Below are 18,059 nucleotides of genomic sequence, written 5' to 3' on the forward strand. Positions count from 1 at the left end.
GCCAATAACGTAACCTCTTAGTTCTCTAGGAGTATTTTGGAATTAAAGCCAAGACAATGCTTTTTACGTTCTGCATTAGTACCACATTGCAAGAATTGTTTCAAGGGGCCTTGAAATTTGATTTAGTTTCCATAGAAAGGACACTTTATTAATCATATTAAATGCTACTATATTTAACAAAAATATTGCATGGGCTTGATTGTAGGGGATTAATTTTCTTCCGTTGAACAAGTATTAGTTGAGCTTCTATAAAAGAGACACCATTTATATATGATGACGAGCTTTTGATTCATGGGTCTGATTGTAGGGGGATTTTCTTCCGGTGAACAAGTATTGATCGAGCTCCTTAAAAAAGGACACCTTTTTTATATGATGATGGGCTTTTGATCCATGTAGGGGAGATTCTTAAAACATACAATTTCTTCTCCATGACAATCTATGCACTTCTATACCATGTCAAACCATTCATTCTCCTAATCAATACCATCAATTTGACAATTGGCAAATAATTGAGGATCACTTTATATAGATTTATGTAGAAATAACTTGAGCTTTTGTCAATTTTGTTAACTTAGCTAGACACATCATATTCTCAAGTTACTCTAAATAATGCATGTTGTACTTGCTAGAACTACTATGAACACTATTTGTGTATGAAACATGCCCTTGGAAACTCAGGTAGTATTCAACCATTGCAAGAATTGGCATGCACGACATTAAAGAGTTAAAAGTTCTAGTTTGAATTTGTCTGTCACAAAGGCTGCGCATTTTTTAATATCAATGGTCAAGTCACATGCACAAAAGAGTTATTGTTCTTGAAGTCTCATTCACAGTGTACCTCATCCCTCTTTCTTTTACATCCTCATGTGATACTTGTATCAAAAGATTGCAATTTGCATCCATAAAGTTTTGAGTGAATTTGCTTATCGTCATCATTTAAAACATCAAGCCATGGACAAAACCCTCTTCTTTCATTTCAGGCAGAATACATTCAAAACAATACCATCTCTAACATTGAATGGAACTTTTATGAGAAGAACACATGATTTACTTGCTTCAAAGACCCATTGACGTAGTCTTCCGAATCCAAAGTGATTGGGCAGTTTGCTAAGGATTCTATGAGCTACCCTTCAAAACCATGGTTTATAGAGAGTCACACCAAAAGATGCTAAGTTGTAGTTTCTTTATGGATTCTCATTCTCATAGTATATAATCAAGTCTCACAACGTTTGTTACCATCCATAGAAGGTTATATCATCATCTGGTTGATTGATGCTCCAACTGTATTTAAAAGGCTCACATACACAACAATCTGCACTAGTAAAAATGCCTCTAAAGAAAGAAACCCTTTTCATATATAAAGATTTTTGCAAATTTTGGAGCATTGTTTTTCATAAGGAGCAAGGAAAAAAGAGGATTCCCCCCTTTTTTCATATCTCATTGGCAAGGCAAGGATAAAAAACCTTTTTACCACCCACATTGCTTTGGGCAGACAGCAGCTTTATGTCCAGGATAGCCGCAAATAAAACATGATGGGATGCTCCTGCACATTTTTTTAATTTGAATCAGCTTATGTAACTTCTTCATAGTAAGAGAGTTTGCAACAGATCCTTTATGGCATTAATGCAGTGTATGTACCTTTGAAATTGTCCATCAATGCCCCGATATACAACACTAATGCCCTGGTATCCAACATTACCGCCTGGATATCCTCCGTAACCATTTCCATTACTGCCCTGATCTCTGATACCGGATCGTGGTTCCTCTCTTCTATATGGACCCCTATTTCCAGATGTAACTGACCGTCCATATTGTCCTCCCATTCTACCTCCCTGTACTGCAAATCTTCCATAACTATCCCATGGATCTTCATCATGTTGAAGTTTTGATAGCTGCATTGAACCAAAAGAAAATCAAATTGTCCCTTGTCATTTGGATGGTTTATGATGCCAACTCAGTAAAAACTCTGCAATCACTTACAACAGTATTTTCCTTAAGACTAGCCTTCACAAATTTGAACTAGTTACTAGATCATTTAATTGAGTATAATCCACCCATTTGAAATTATTTATCCTGGCATGATAATATATTAAATAATCTTTGTTCCATTAATTTTGTGTGGTGATTCTGAGAAAGAAATGATTCATATTGGCTCTAGCACAGGCACTTTGCAAGAACTGAAAGACCTATTGTACCCTGTCTCTAAGTAAGCATACTTTTGAAAGTAGTCCACCCTTCAATAGGAACATGTGATAGGATCTAACATTAATTTATGAGAATCTAGACTAGGCATATATGACATCAAATTCACGAAATGAAATCTAGAAGAGACTGTAGGCTCCAACGAGTTTACAAATGCCTAGAAAAAGACTGTATGAGACAAATCATTAAAAGAGACTAGAAGAGAAAGCCTATATCACACAAGTTTAATCTCTCACCTGTTCCTGTGTAGCAAGAGACTTGGATGAAGGTGGCTGTATGAATCCACTTATATAAGCGATTGCAGCTGCAAGTGCATGAGCTCCCTGTTCCTGCAACAGCATTTCAGCCATCGGAAGAAAAGCAGATCTCAATTCAGGATGTACTCTGTTCAATGCTTCTTGGGCTTGCTCCGATGATGCCCTGAGAAAATCATGTGGACTTGGAGCCTTTATAAGCTCAAACTTACAACCAATATCCCTTTCAATCATTTTCACTGTTCTTAGCTGAGAATCTGTATACATCAGTATTGTTATCCCATCTTTACCGGCCCGCCCTGTTCTACCAGAGCGATGCACAAATGTCTCTGAATCATTTGGAATCTCAAAGTGGATAACCTGTCACAAACAAGCACAAGGAAATGAGCAGCTATTACCTATACTGAAGCATTAGAAAACAAAGAATATTCCTTACAAGGTCAACATTTGCAACATCGAGCCCACGTGCAGCTACATCGGTTGCAACTAAGACAGAAAACATCCCATTTCGAAATGCAGCTAGAGTCTTCTCCCTCTGAACTTGAGTAATACCGCCATGCAACGCTTTTGCTCCCAGCATTCGATTCAAGGATAGTGATACCTCGTCAGCATCTTTTTTGGTTCGTGTAAAAACTATAGTTTTCCTGCCTTTACCGTATACCTGCATCAAAAGTCCTATTATAGTATTCTCTCAATCATAGAACATCTAGATATGAAGAAAAGATAAAGTTTTGCTTATTGTAATGAGACTGTCAAAACTTTAAAGGCACTCATACATTATCATAGGGTTTAGGGTTTAGGGTTGCTTACTGCAATGAGATCACTCAATACTGAACGCTTTGCAGACACTGGTATGGCAATTGAAAGAACTTTAATGCCCTCTGCAAGTTTCTCTTTGGAATCTCCAACCTATGTGCATGATAAACAATTCAGCTTTCTAATTTTTATATAACACATTTTCTTCACTACGTCTTAGTCCCTATATGGAACATCTTTAATAACCTATTTACATACTCTAGTTGATCCCTGCACAACTTGACACTTGAACCTACCAAATCAATTGTTAAAGGCTTCTTTAAGTGTTTTCTTGCTAGTTGCTTCACCCAATCTGGCATGGTAGCTGAAAACAGCATACTCTGCCTGTCTTTCGGAACACTTTCCAAGATTCTTTCAACATCCTCTGCAAAGCCTACTGCGAGCATCTGGTCAGATTCATCTAAAACAAGGTATCTAATTTCATTAAGTACAAGGGAACCGCGTTCAATTAAGTCAATGATACGTCCAGGTGTTCCCACGGCAATATCAACACCCCTCTCCAGTTTTCTTTGTTGCCCTGCAATTGAAACTCCCCCATAAACACAAAGTGTAGATAGATTTGTTGTTGATTCCATAAATTCCTTCTCAACTTGCATTGCTAGCTCTCTAGTTGGTGCAAGCACCAACGCCCTTGGATTCCTAGTCGATCATCTTTAAAGTTTGAGATGAAATGAATGGAGTTTTAGGATGGAAAACATAAAAAATTTGGGTGGAAAATCTATGTTTTTCATCTGAATCAAATGTAAGCTGATGCTTACCGTGTCCGATTCTGCTTATTATGCTTCAAAAGACTTTGAATGATAGGAATGCCAAAGGCCATAGTTTTGCCTGTTCCAGTCCTAGCTCTGCCTATGATATCAAGACCCTCAATTGCTGGTTTGAATACAGCCTCCTGCATAATGAAAGTGCAATAGATCAATTTTGCATTCTTTACAGAAAAAGTGATTTTTCTATCAGCATACATTCAGAAATTAAGTAAAACTACCCATATCGCATCAGATAATCATTAAAACCATGTAGAAAAGGACCATGTCCATTGGGAGAAGCTACTCCGAAATCACATCAAATCACCCATGTGTAAAAACAACGTGAAAAAGTCATAACCAACCCAAGCAGATAGTAAGAAATTACATAAAACTACCTATGCAATAACAAATCATAGGAGCAGCAATACTCATAACCTAAATTAAAACTAATCATGTAGAAAAAAAAACCATATAATCAGGAATCCATCACCTAGAAGATACCTGTTAAACCAAGAAAAAATTAACCACTTTTACCTGAATTGGGAACATGTTGGTGATACCACGTTTTCGAAGAGCCTCGACTAATTCCTTCTCAAGCCCAAGCTTAGATATATTGAGACTCTTAGTGTTTTCCAAATTAGCACCTTCCACATCAATAATAGTCGTGGGAGGGGCCATTTCATCCTCGTCTCTCCCCAGAAAAACATAGTCATTGATATCCTTACCATATTTTGAAACATTAAAAACTGTACCACTCTCAGGAACCACATAACCTGAACCCTTCTCGGAATGATCAATCTCATTCTGGGAACCCACATAATCAAGACTATTCAAAGAAACCATGCCATAATCTAAACCTTGTTTAGAAACCACACAATCAAGACTATTCTCAGGAATTACCCAATGTACACCACTCTTTGAAACCGCACAATCAATACTGCTCATGCTGCTAACACGAAAGGCACAAAATGGTCGAGGTTTTCGCTCATTACCAAGAGAACATAATATCATGCTAATTACCATAGTTTGGGGAGGAACATTTGGTTGAGATATAACTCTTACTCTTGATTTGCTAATTCCTGCCTCAAACATAGCATGAGAGACAAGGAAGCCATGGGATGCAAAAATATTGTTATGCGTGGAAGCCATGGTGAGGGACAGTTTAGATCCCTTCAACTCATAGTCACAGAGAGGAAGACCATAAAAGCACAACAGAAACAGAGTGCCAGTGTTCAGTTCTCCCCTTCCAGAGTCTATCTATGTGTGTTCTGTCTTTGCTCTTGAGTTCAGGAATAAGAGGAAATCTTTTCTTTACTCTCTTTCTCGTGCATATATATATTATTATCATGGGCTTTCCCAAACAATCGGCAACGGTTCGGTTTGAACCGAACCGAGACTCGAACCGCGGCTTAACGGTTTAAACGGTTCGTTTTTGACCCTCTCGAACTGAACCGTTGCCAATTGTTATTTCCCATTATCAAGTTAAACACACCAACGAAGTATTTCTTTTAACCTCACCAAAAATAGTTTGTTTGTTGAAAATCTCTCTTTATCACTGTGCATGTAGTGGTGCAGTGTGTTGCTCTCCCTAGGCTCACATGATCATAAATGCGTAAAAGGTTTTTAGTTGTGTCAAGTTGTTTTATCATTCTACCTCACTCTTTGATATAGGTGATCTATTGATGCCCACTCGGCTTGCGAGATGATAGAGAATTGCATTTTTATTCTTGAAAGTTGCAAACTAGTGTACAATCAATGCCCATTTTGCTTTCTCTCTTGTAAAGGTAGTGGGGGATGTGATTACGCATTCAAAGGTTGATACAATGTGAAAATGATGGAGATTAGGGACTACAATGTTGCATTTGAATGATGCTACTTGGAAGAGGGATTGTTTAAGTTGTCAATAGATATGTTGTAACACATAGTATGCCAAGATTTATTGCACGATGATCTAGAGATCACATGGATAAGCCCTTTCAAAGGTGTTTTGTAAGCCTCCTTGTATCACCTTTCATTTGTGTAGCAGCCTCAAAATGGATTATATTCCACGCATCATAATTGTTTCTCTACATGCATTGTCCTCATGTTATGTAGTGCAAGCATAATTAATAAAAAGCCTGATTTGTTGCAAACGCTTTTATATGCACCACCTTTACAAATATTCAATACCGGAGATACATAACTTTTCAATGTAATGGTATCATTGGCATGAAAATTTACACCAGAAATAAATTAATAAATACGCATATACACAGTATAAATGGACTACACTTAGATACATAGGCAATTAATACATATTGATGTGTAGAAACTTCATAAGCTTAGGTAAATGAGAAAAAAAAACAAATAAATATCTTGTAAATTTCAAGCCATTGACTAGGTATCTCAAGACGTATTTTCACATTGTTTTGAATATCCATAATTTTTGAGTGTTCATTTCAGACCTGTTAATGATTTTACTAGAATAATATACAAAATTCCAACAAGATATTTCACTTGAAGTGGTTCAAAAGAAAAAAGAAATAAATGAGACCACAAATTTGAATTGGAACCAAACACTACAAATGCTGATTGCAAGTTGTGGCATCTGCCCCAAAATTCAATGTCATAACAAATTCGATGCATAAATTTTAACTGCTCCAACTGCAAAAGAAAACAATCACTTAGTATTTTCTTCTTCAAAGACCATGCATTCTATTTTCACACATGAAACTTGCACCATCTGCTTACCACTCTAGTATGTTTTACCAAAGAGGGAGTAAACAATATTATATGCATACTTAAAACACTTTTGTTAAAAATTGAGATCCTATCAATTGGATTTCTCCAATATGAATGTAGGCTATTGTTTCTTCTTTGAAAACCATGCATTCTATTTTCACACATGAAACTTGCACCATTTGTTACCATTCTCGTATGTTTTACCAAACAGGGAGTAAACATTATTATATGCATCCTTAAAGATCTTTTGTTAAAATTTGAGATACTATCAATTGAATTTCTCCAATATGAATCTTTCCTCTATTGTTGTTTGGCAGATGGTTCCTTGGAATTCTATCAATGAGCAGATTTGCTCATGAATGTAGTGAATACTTTCATGCCATTTTGAACAAAAAACACAAAGTTCTAAGCGATGATTATTACCTTCTTTCTTATGATGTGGTATTTCCAAGTAGAGATGAGAAGATAAGATTGAAGACATAAATAGCTCAACTCCTGATTAATGGAGGAGATGACAATAATGGTTGGAGAGTAGATTGGCTCTTACCAACCAAACAATCAAGGACTATTAAACTTAAAACACACAAGGCTTACTTTTTTCTCTACCACAAGAATAACAATAATAATCATTGCTTGGCTGCCTTCAAAGTAATATTTTGTAGTACATTCGCATGTGGCTCATGATTGAGTTTTACATTTGAAGGGCCACCATTCCAGGTATTTGCCGATTCCTATTAACAGTGACCCAAAATCATTATCATATGCTGATAACCAAAATTGGGAGGAGCCAGGACCAAGGAGACATCAGAAATTGCCAATGACAAAATCTCCAGACCACTTTCATCTAGACGAGGGGCTTTTCTGTTCATTGTATCACGGCTTTCAACACCTCGTAATTCACGTACAAGCCAGTCTTAGCCTCTAAATAAGGCTTCAAAGACATAAACGTAAAATTAATTCTATCCAATGCACTCTCAAAGACATGATTGTAAAATTAATTCTACCCAACGCACTCTTTCAAAGACATGATTGTAGAATTGATTCCACTCTTTCAAAAACACTCTGCTTTCTCTCTTGATTACATGCTCTGTTGCTTGGTGTGTGATGATGGTGTATGCCACTTTGCTTACAGTTCGGGATGGGGTTAGGTACAGGTTTTTGGTAAGGTTTTGGAGCAGTGCCAACAGATATAGCATAGCAGGTTCAGTGTAAACAGTAGTGGGCTCGTTATTAATGGTCTAGGCTTGGTATCAACGACAGCAACAGGCCATGTAGGTCAGGTCATCACATCGAATCACCGGGATTTTATTCAAGAAGAGATCATATGAGATTATGCGGAATTGATGCTGAAGAGGATGAAGTGAAAACTGAATAATTTTATTACTTGAATATATCATTTTACACTGCTTTAATGATAGAACTTTAATCGTCTTGAGAATGCAAGACAACTTACACCTCTCATATATGTGTAGGGAGGAATATTCGAACTCTTGATTGTCGGTTGATGGGTGAAAGCTCTTTTGATGGGTTATTCCCCTTTCTCTTTCTTCTTTATCACTCTCCTTCATTTTCCTTTGTTGTGGGCAGCTCTTCCTTTTCTCCCTCTTATTCTCTCTGATCACTATCTTCTTCTTCTTCCTCCTCCTCTTCACTTCACACTCTTATTCCCTAATGCCAATGCCTGCTTCTTCACTTCACTCCTCAATTCATTTCTTCATTCGTTCGTTTGATTTCCCCTCTCTCCCTGACTGGTTTTTTAAGGCTACTCACCACCCTCATTACGATGCTTTAGATGCTTCTAGGCTTTCTGGAAGCTTCTAGAACTTTCTAAAAATGGCCATGTTCTAATTTAGGCTAATCATTCCCTCAAATTACACATATGCCCTTAAATATATAGGGCTTATATTAATTCATAATTATAAAATTGGTCTTTCTTAACTTTGGATCAATCCTGTCTTAAATTTACAAACATGGCCTAAATAATTGAGAGGCCACAATGTAGTCTCTGAACATCTGATTCACACATTTGCTCTAATGGCCCCTTTATCGCTGGGCCTAGCTGTTTAGAGTTTAGGGTTTAGGGTGGGCATAATGCCCTTGCAATTTCTGTGAGTACTGTGAAACCGAGCAAACTTATGACTAATGAGCACACTGAATGTCCAATTCACACATTTGTTCTAATGGACCCCTTACCGCTGTTTAGGGTTTAGGGTGGACATAATGCCCTTGCAATGTTCTATGACACCAAGCAAACTTAGAACTAATGAGCACATGTGATGCCACCAACTACAAGGATACCTACCACAACCCTACTATGAGTTGTATTGTGAGGACTATCATGAGAACCAGCGAAACTGCACCTACAAGTATGATAATATTCTTGAAAACATTAATGACAATGCATGTAATGTTTTAGCGAAGGAAGATGAGGAGAAACTAAACTAGTTGCAACTTGACTAGGAGATCATAGTGATTGCCCTTGCCCATATGACCACCAAACCTGAAAGGCATATGTTAGGTGTAAAGGCCCGTAGTTCACAAATTAGGTAATTATTCGTATATGTGAACACATTGTTCACCTGGACAGGACACCTTTTTTTTTTGTAATGTGAACACACCACTTTCTTTGTAAGGTTAACTAATATAATAACCTTTTTTTCTCTTGTGTACCAATCAAGGCGGTTGGGTACACCAAAGATCTGCGTGTCTCTACTCTCATCTCTACTACAGTCCTCTTTGCTGAATGTCATCTCTCAATAGCTGATCTGTCAAACATCCCTCTTTACCTTTAATTGGTATTAGAGCCAAATCTCTTTCCTCTACTTTGCTGTTTTTCTTTAGATTCAGAATCAGCAGAAAACACAGATTTAAAAAATAAAAATAAAAAAAATAAAAAATCTGTCAGACCCTTTCCTATTGGTATTCTGCTCAATTTCTGAAGGCATCTGTCATAAATCTTGGGAGCAATGGCCTCCACTTCAGCTGAAGTGAAAAACCTCTTTGAAATCAAGAGATTTGATGGAAAAGGTTTTGAATTGTGGAAAGAGCGTATGCTGGGCATCCTCTTTCTAAGAGATTGTGAAGATGCTCTTGTAGAAAAGAAACCAGAGAGCATGGAAAATGATGCTTGGAACACTCTGAATAAGAAAGCCATTACATATATTAAAATGGCTGTTTCTGATGAAATTCTTGTAGATGTAAAGGGCTTGACTACTACCCATCAAGTTTGGGAGAAACTTAAGAAAACTTACGAGAATACTACTCCTGTGAATCAGGTGCATTTGATGAGAAAACTTGTCAGTATGAGGCTTGATGAGTCGAAAGGTGCAACAGAGCATCTATCTTTATTCACAGGTACTCTCTCCCAACTACAAGATTCAGGATTACCAGCTTTTGATGACAAGCTCAAAGCTATCTTCCTACTTATGACTTTACCGGATTGGTGGGAAACATTAGTTGTTTCACTATCTAATAGCCCCACCTTGACCTTCGATGGTGTGCGGGGCTCTATACTCAGTGAAGAGATTAGAAGACAATCTAGCGGAGAAGGTAGTGGTTCAGCATACAATATTAGGGGGAGATATGATAAGAGGAACCCAAATGTAGGACAAAGAAATAGAAGTAAGAGTAGAGGGAAAGGAAAACAACAAGATATCACTTGCTATCATTGTGGCCGTAAAGGTCATAAGAAACCTGATTGTAGATATTGGAAGATGGAACTAGAAAAGAAGAAGAATGTAGGAGAGAAGAAAAACAAAGAGGATAAGTTTAATACAACAGAGAAAGCTAATATGGCTTCAAATGTTATCATTGAAGACCTATCTGGTGAAGATGGTGATGTACTTTGTATTACAGGTGATGCCTTTATAGCTCATGTTCAAGACATGCAAATCAACAAAACAGATGTTATTGATGCTTTATTGTCAATCGATGATGGATTGACACAGACATGGATAGTAGACTCTGGGGCTTCTTTTCATGTTACTCCATGTTTGGAGTGCTTTACCACATTTGATGCAGGCAGTTATGGAAAAGTTTATCTTGGTAACAATAGTGCTTGCAATATTGATGGTATTGGAACCATACACTTGTCTTTGGATAATGGTCAAGACCTTGTGCTCAAAGATATTAGGTATGTACCTGGCATAAAGAAAAGTTTGCTATATGTAGGACAGATGGATTTGCATGGTTACACCACATTATTCGGTGGTGGATTATGGAAACTAAAGAAAGGATCTATGGTTATTGTGAAAGGTTGCAAAAAGGGCACTCTGTACTGTTTGCAATGCAAAGCTTTACCTGGAAAGTTTCTTGCTATTGCTGAATTCGACTCTCATTTAGAGCTTTGGCATAAGAGATTAGGACATATGAGCCAAAAAGGACTTGAAGTCCTTTCTGCTTTAAAAAGATTTGATGTTAAAGGATCAAAGCTGGTTTTTTGTAATGATTGTCTATTTGGCAAACAAGTGAGAAATTCTTATTATTCTGGTATCTCTCGTAAACCAAATGTGCTAGATTTGGTGCATTCTGATGTATGTAGCATGCCTGTAAAATCCTTGGGCGGTGCTGCATATTTTATTTCCTTTATCGATGATTATTCTAGGAAGATTTGGGTGTACTTGATGAAAAGAAAAGGTGATGCATTTGATGCATTTAAATCTTTTCATGCATTTGTGACTACTCAAAAAGGGACAAAACTGAAATGTCTAAGAACAGATAATGGGGGTGAGTTTACATCTGCAGAATTTAAGTCTTATTGTGACTTACATGGTATTAAAAGAGAGCTTACTGCTCCATATAACCCTTCATCAAATGGGGTGGCAGAAAGGTATAATAGGACCTTGTGTGAGCGAGTACGATGCATGCTGTCCACAGCTAATCTCCCTCATGAATTTTGGGGAGAAGCATTAAAAACCGCGGTTCATATATGTAATCGTTCTCCCAACAAGTCCTTAAAAAATGGAATCCCTGAGGAGGTTTGGTCTGGCAAACCAGCTTCATATGACCATTTACGAATTTTCGGTTGTGATGCATTTGTACACATTAGAAGTGAGCTGAGAAATAAGCTCGATGCTAAGTCCACCATGGGCATTTTTATGGGCTATGGTGATGAAGGTGAAATGGGCAATAGGATTTGGTTACCTCAGTCCAGAAAAATTGTATGCAGCCGGGATGTTGTTTTTAATGAAGAAAAATTGCTGAAAAATGCTTGTTCCTCTGTTGGGAACTCTAAGAGCGTTACATTTCAGCAATTACAGCCATCCACAAAATCTGAAAATAAACCTCATGATGCTATACCAAAGGTTGAATATGATGGTCAACCGGTTATCTATGAGCCAGAAGAAGTTGGACAGCAAAGAGATGCTCATGAAGATATTGGTCAATGAGATGAAGGTACTGAAGAACAAAATATAGATGTCGAACAACATGCTGGACATGGTTCGCAACAGCCAGAAAGTGCTGAAAATGATTTTCCTCCAAATTTAGAACCAATCCCAGAAAATACTGATCATTGGGTATGCAGGTCTAATCGTTCAAGGAGGCAGGTATATAGATATGACCCCTCTTTGCATTATGTCATGCTGTCAGATGAGGGTGAACCTCTTACTTATAAGGAGGCAATGTCATGTAAACTTAGCAGTAAGTGGGAGCTTGCAATGCAAGAAGAAATAAAATCTTTATATGCAAATGATACATGGGATCTTGTGTCCTTACCTCAAGGAAGGAAAGCTCTTCCAAATAAGTGGGTTTATAAGGTAAAGGAAATTGAAGGGAAACCAAAATACAAGGCAAGATTAGTTGCCAAGGGTTATGCACAAAAGGAAGGTATTGACTTCCAAGAGGTCTTCTCTCCTGTTGTGAAGATGACCACACTTCGTGTGCTATTTGCTCTCACTGCAATGCTTAATTTGGAGTCGTACCAAATGGATGTAAAGACCGTTTTTTTGCATGGTGATATTGATGAAGAGATCTACATGAAACAACCTGAGGGTTTTGTAGTCTCTAACAAGGAGCATTTGGTATGCAAACTAAAACGTAGCTTGTATGGCCTAAAACAAGCACCACGACAGTGGTATAAGAAGTTTGATACTTTTATGCTTTCTCAAGGCTTTGACCGTAGCTATGCAGATCATTGTTTATACACGAAAAAGGATATCGATGACAGTCCTATCATACTTGTTTTATATGTGGATGATATGTTGCTAGCTGGGAAAAGAAAGACTAGTCTTGATGCTCTAAAAGATCAACTGAAATTGGTCTTCTCTATGAAAGATTTGGGAAATGCAGAGCATATTTTGGGCATGAGAATCAGTAGAAACAGAAAAGACAAATTGTTGTTTTTGTCACAAGAAAAGTACATTGAAAAAGTGCTTAACAGATTTAATATGGCAAAAGCAAAGTCCCTTGGAGTTCATTTGCCGTCATATCTTAAACTCAGCAAGGCTGATTGTCCAAAGGATGAGATGGAAATCAATGCTATGAAGGGAATTCCTTATGCATCAGCATGTGGTTCTCTAATGTATGCTATGGTAGCTACTCGTCCAGATATTGCTTATGCAGTGGGAGTTGTTAGTCGCTATATGTCTAATCCCGGGAAAGCACATTGGGAGGCTGTCAAGTGTGTTTTCAGGTATCTTAAAGGTACACAGAGAAAATGTTTATGCTATGGGAAGGGTGCATTAAATTTGCAGGGATATTGTGATGCAGACATGGCAGGTGACTTGGATACACGTAAGTCTACTAGCGGGTATATATTTACAGTTGCTGGTGGAGCAGTGTCTTGGTGCTCCAAATTGCAAAAGATTGTAGCACTGAGTACTACTGAAGCTGAATATATTTCAGCTACAGAAGCTTCAAAGGAAGCTATATGGCTCAGCAGACTTGGTGAAGATCTTGGCATGTCTGTTAGTACTCCTGTGTTAGGATGTGATAGCCAGAGTGCTGTGTATCTGGCTAAGAATGCCATGTTTCATTCGCGCACCAAACACATTGATGTGCGACATCACTTTATTAGACAAGTTTTGGAGGATGGTCTAGTCACATTGACCAAGATCAAAACACAGGATAATCCTGCAGATATTCTCACTAAAAGTCTTGGCAAAGCTCAACATGAGCATTGCATACAGTTAGTGGGAGTTACTTGAATGTTCACATCGGACCTTTAAGTGGGAGGTTGTTAGGTGTAAAGGCCCGTAGTTCACAAATTAGGTAATTATTCGTATATGTGAACACATTGTTCACCTGGACAAGACACCTTTTTTTTTTGTAATGTGAACACACCACTTTCTTTGTAAGGTTAACTAATATAATAACCTTTTTTTTTCTTGTGTACCAATCAAGGCGGTTGGGTACACCAAAGATCTGCGTGTCTCTACCCTCATCTCTACTACAGTCCTGTTTGCTGAACGTCATCTCTCAATAGCTGATCTGTCAAACATCCCTCTTTACCTTTAGCATAGTGGGGAACTTTACAACATCTAGTTGCAATAGCTCATGTTAGAAACTAAGGAGTTAAAATGAAGAATAAATGCAGACGACACCTTCTGTTTCACCCTTCTCAAAATGGTGCCCACAAATACAACTGATAATGGCATCTATATTTTGTCACCCATGCCAAACTCTCACAACTACCCGGTAGTGCACAATCGCACTAATCCCACTACCATTCACACCTTCGAGAGTGATGGAGAAGCATAATAATGGCAATTGATCTATCATACCTATTGCACCTAAGCCTCCACCTGAGGTTCAATCCACTACTGCTCCATCAAATACTCTATCTTCCACCTGTGCAACAGCATCTATGCCTGCACAGATATGAGGCACCAACTGCAGCTGCAGCATTTTCACTCATGCCAGCTTTTGCAGCGGTAACAAAATTGCCGTCCACCCAACAACCACCATTGTACCTGCTCCTATTGCTGCTATGTTGCAACCCACAATGTTGGACAGCCTGCCCATCTCACCACCACACAGCCTGCCCACAATGTTAGACCTGTGGCTGCCTTGGAGCCAAATCTCCTAACCAATCCCATCACCCCACCTGTACTTAACCAGACCACCTCTCTACAGCTGGATCCACGGCCATTCTGGAGCCTGATTTGCCTGCCTTCCCAGCGATTGAACAACATGAGTTGGCCCTCCTACATACTGGCTGCCTCCATCCTGCTTGTCGTTTCTTATCACTACTTAATTATGTGTTGATTCAGTATAAACCCCTTATTGTTTCCTTATTAACGTGTGTGTGTGTGTGTTAGGAGTTTGACCACTTTTAGGCTGATCTATGCCCCACCAGCACGTGTCTTACATTATGGCGTGTTCTCCACATTGTTTGCCACCCGGAGTGAATCCAAGCTTCCGGAGGCAAACCATGAGTTAACAATGAGGATTTTACTTATAGCTCAAGCTAGAGTCAGCTGCTGCAACTCAGCTATAAGATGGAGTTCGAGAAATGGCTTCACATGGTACTCTAAGCATGTTTCTCAACCTATCAATGAACTTACCTAAAGTTTGGACCAGATGTTCAGGATTTCATTTTCAAATCAACCTACAAAAGGTGTAGCAAAGCAGAAGATACACCATTGATCCACAGAAATAGAGATAGGCTGAAACCCAGTCATCCCAAACTAATGCAAACAGTAGATATCTACTAGATCATGAAGCCAAGAAAGTAGAGATTATATGATTATAGATAACCTGGAGCTAGCACTTCCAAGATCCTGTAAATCTCAGATCATCTACATAAACAATAATGAAACCACAGATAGCCAAATATATCAGTTAGAATCGACCACGATGTGGTAGAGGCTGAGGGGAATAATATAAGCATACCACTGTTCATACCATAACCACACCTAACACTTGAAGTCTGTAAACACAATCCTCTCTACCAGGAACAATGAAGTCAAGTATTGGTCCACTTACCCTTATTGGCTGAGCTGTCCATTACGAATGATAAGACACTTTCCATTACCATAAGGAACACTAGTCACCCACAACATGTTTCTTAGGATATCAGCAGATCTCTAGGGGACATAGCTATCGTAAAAAACCACTTCAGGCCATTGAACATAATCCTTCGTAACAGGATTATGAGCCATGTGCCATATATTTAAGCTTGTCAATCAAAGTTTCCAATGGAAACCAATGACCTTTCTTCTCAATGGTCAGAAACAGTGTTGCTGATTCTCAGTTATTATACAATAATCCTTGAATCACTCGTGTGAATGGCAAAACCACTGTTCCATACATGTGATTTCAAACATATCACATCTCTACAATGATCTTCCAAAAGAACTTATGACCCTAATTTATCTATTGCTGTTTAGCATGGCCATCATAACACACATTTTCTGGTCTGAATTAAATGAAATTCTCAACAGTACAATTATGAAAACAGTCATTAATTTCAAAGAAATACAAATATCTTGATAAATTCATTCTGTTCCATGTCATCGTCATTACCATAATATGACACTATAATAACCTTTTTCTTTATTGACAGTTTCCTAATATGAGTTCACTGCGTCATATCTCCTCACTTTAAGTCCTTTACAGAGACTTAGTTTTGTGTGCATATATACGATTATTTTAGTGTAATAACGATTCAAACAGTGTATGAGTAAGTGAGAATAGAGTGGCAGTTTACTTTCAAAAAGACCCAATGTTTTGATTGGACCTCCCTGTTCATGGTTTGTTTCTGATCGATTTCTTTTCCCTTTGCATGAGGTATACATGTACATATATAATATTAACATGAGACACTCAAATTAATGAAGACCAATTTCTAAATGAATCCATTCCTAAGCAACATAAAGGAAGTAACCATAACTCTAAATTGAGAGAAATGGCTTACCTATTGAAGATAGTTGCCATACATTGCGAAGGCCATTGTAACACAAGAACCAAATCAACAACAGCACAAGCATATCTGGAATTCTAGTCAAGGCACATATATGCACACAACTAAAAATTCAATGAAAACTAGTGAAAGAGAAAGCAAATATGTTGGATTTGTCTTCTCAAACGAAAAGGATACTGAAAAGGAGACGTTCCCACCAATCCAACATATACAATCCAAGAGTAACATTATACAGGAATATCTTCCGATTCAACCAAGAAATTAGGTTCTTCAACGGATCTTTCTGATGCACAACAGCTTTTGTTTCTGAAATCAAATCAAGATTTTTTTTAAAAAAATGCAAATTCGTCGAGCCTTTGCTACTTACAGAAAAGCATGGTGGGAGGGAGAGGGATGGGGGGAGAATGTGAAGACAACTTACGAGTGGACATGGCGTCTTCTGCACAGAGATCCAGAGCGAGATGGGAAAAGGAAATGATCGATCAATCGAAGCCAAAACAGAGTGAGTCTGTGTACAGAATATAATATGTGTCTGGGGGGGGCATACTAAGTTTAGGGAAATTGCAGTATATGCCCTCATAAGTATTTTTGGGGATATTACCAAAATTAGCCCTCTTCTATCTAAAAGAGAAACATTCTTCTCCAATTGAAACCAAACCTAGACACAGTCTCCTCTCACAATCATACGTAACCCTAATCAATCACATTCTTCGGTCCGAAAGAGAAACATTCTTCTTAATATGAAAGCATGGCATAATCTTCTCTCACAAGCATACTTAAGTGGAATAAAGTCGCCCATTACATGACTCTCTAACTGGACTATTCCAAGGTCTTGTTTAACCCCAGAGGCAGAAAGGAGGGTGGAAACTTCCTCACAAGTTCCCTCCTCCTTTCCTCCTTGGGGACTCACTTTGTGATTTCTTGAAGTCCACTCTCTCCTTGAAGTCAGGTAGAACTTGCTTGCCTTTTTATTTTTCAGTTTCGAACTCTAGGCATGACAAATGCATAGGCTCCTTCTTGGTTTCTACTTGGAATTCACCAAATGTTGGTTCTACCTTAGGAGGGTAGGCATGCGGTATGGGCCCTCAGACTTCTTTATGTAGCTTTCCTCTCGCCAGTTTTACTTGGAACTTGGAACCATAATAACATAAGAGTTGAAAGGTCCCACTTTGCTTGTGTACTTGCTTGTTGGGATGTCATTCAATCTTCCGTCCCTAATCAATTACTTAACATCAAATACTCTCGTGCTACCTTTTTTAATATACATGTATGTTGGTATGATATTTGTTACTTTGATGGTCCCATTGATTGTTACTCATAAATTTGCTAGGCTACGTGCGATCCTAAATTTATATCTCCATTTGTCATAAACAAAGTTGACAATCGTAGTATGTAGCCATGGGTTCACTTTCCTTCCGTCTCACCTCATGATTTTAGTTCAAGACCATGTTGCCCCCA

At 38.1% G+C, this 18,059-nt stretch overlaps 2 protein-coding genes across 3 annotated transcripts; both read right to left on the reverse strand.

Annotated features, from left to right (window-relative positions):
- Positions 1-1,164: 1,164 nt before the first annotated feature.
- Positions 1,165-5,276, reverse strand: LOC147854389 (DEAD-box ATP-dependent RNA helicase 3B, chloroplastic-like). Of its 2 annotated transcripts, none has more exons than XM_087331057.1 (8): positions 4,553-5,276; positions 4,031-4,164; positions 3,509-3,911; positions 3,267-3,365; positions 2,893-3,117; positions 2,439-2,816; positions 1,639-1,892; positions 1,165-1,543 (listed from the first exon to the last, which is right to left on the reverse strand). In XM_087331057.1, the coding sequence occupies exons 1-8, from the start codon at positions 5,165-5,167 to the stop codon at positions 1,468-1,470; spliced, it is 2,184 nt and encodes a 727-aa protein (XP_087187183.1). In that variant the 5' UTR covers positions 5,168-5,276; the 3' UTR covers positions 1,165-1,467. The 2 variants fall into 2 exon arrangements, with proteins under 2 accessions (XP_087187183.1, XP_087187182.1); XM_087331056.1 differs by having other exon boundaries at positions 3,467-3,911.
- A 1,072-nt stretch (positions 5,277-6,348) lies between these two features.
- Positions 6,349-17,135, reverse strand: LOC147854390 (uncharacterized). Its single transcript, XM_087331063.1, has 4 exons — positions 17,023-17,135; positions 16,779-16,907; positions 16,596-16,670; positions 6,349-6,661 (listed from the first exon to the last, which is right to left on the reverse strand). Exons 1-4 carry the CDS (start codon positions 17,030-17,032, stop codon positions 6,624-6,626), a joined length of 252 nt encoding a protein of 83 aa, XP_087187189.1. The 5' UTR covers positions 17,033-17,135; the 3' UTR covers positions 6,349-6,623.
- Positions 17,136-18,059: the final 924 nt, after the last annotated feature.

This window comes from Azolla caroliniana, unplaced genomic scaffold (assembly GCF_043228905.1).
Source record: "Azolla caroliniana isolate FFs.n. ecotype wild unplaced genomic scaffold, voAzoCaro1.0.p SCAF_15, whole genome shotgun sequence".
Taxonomy (NCBI): Eukaryota; Viridiplantae; Streptophyta; class Polypodiopsida; order Salviniales; family Salviniaceae; genus Azolla; species Azolla caroliniana.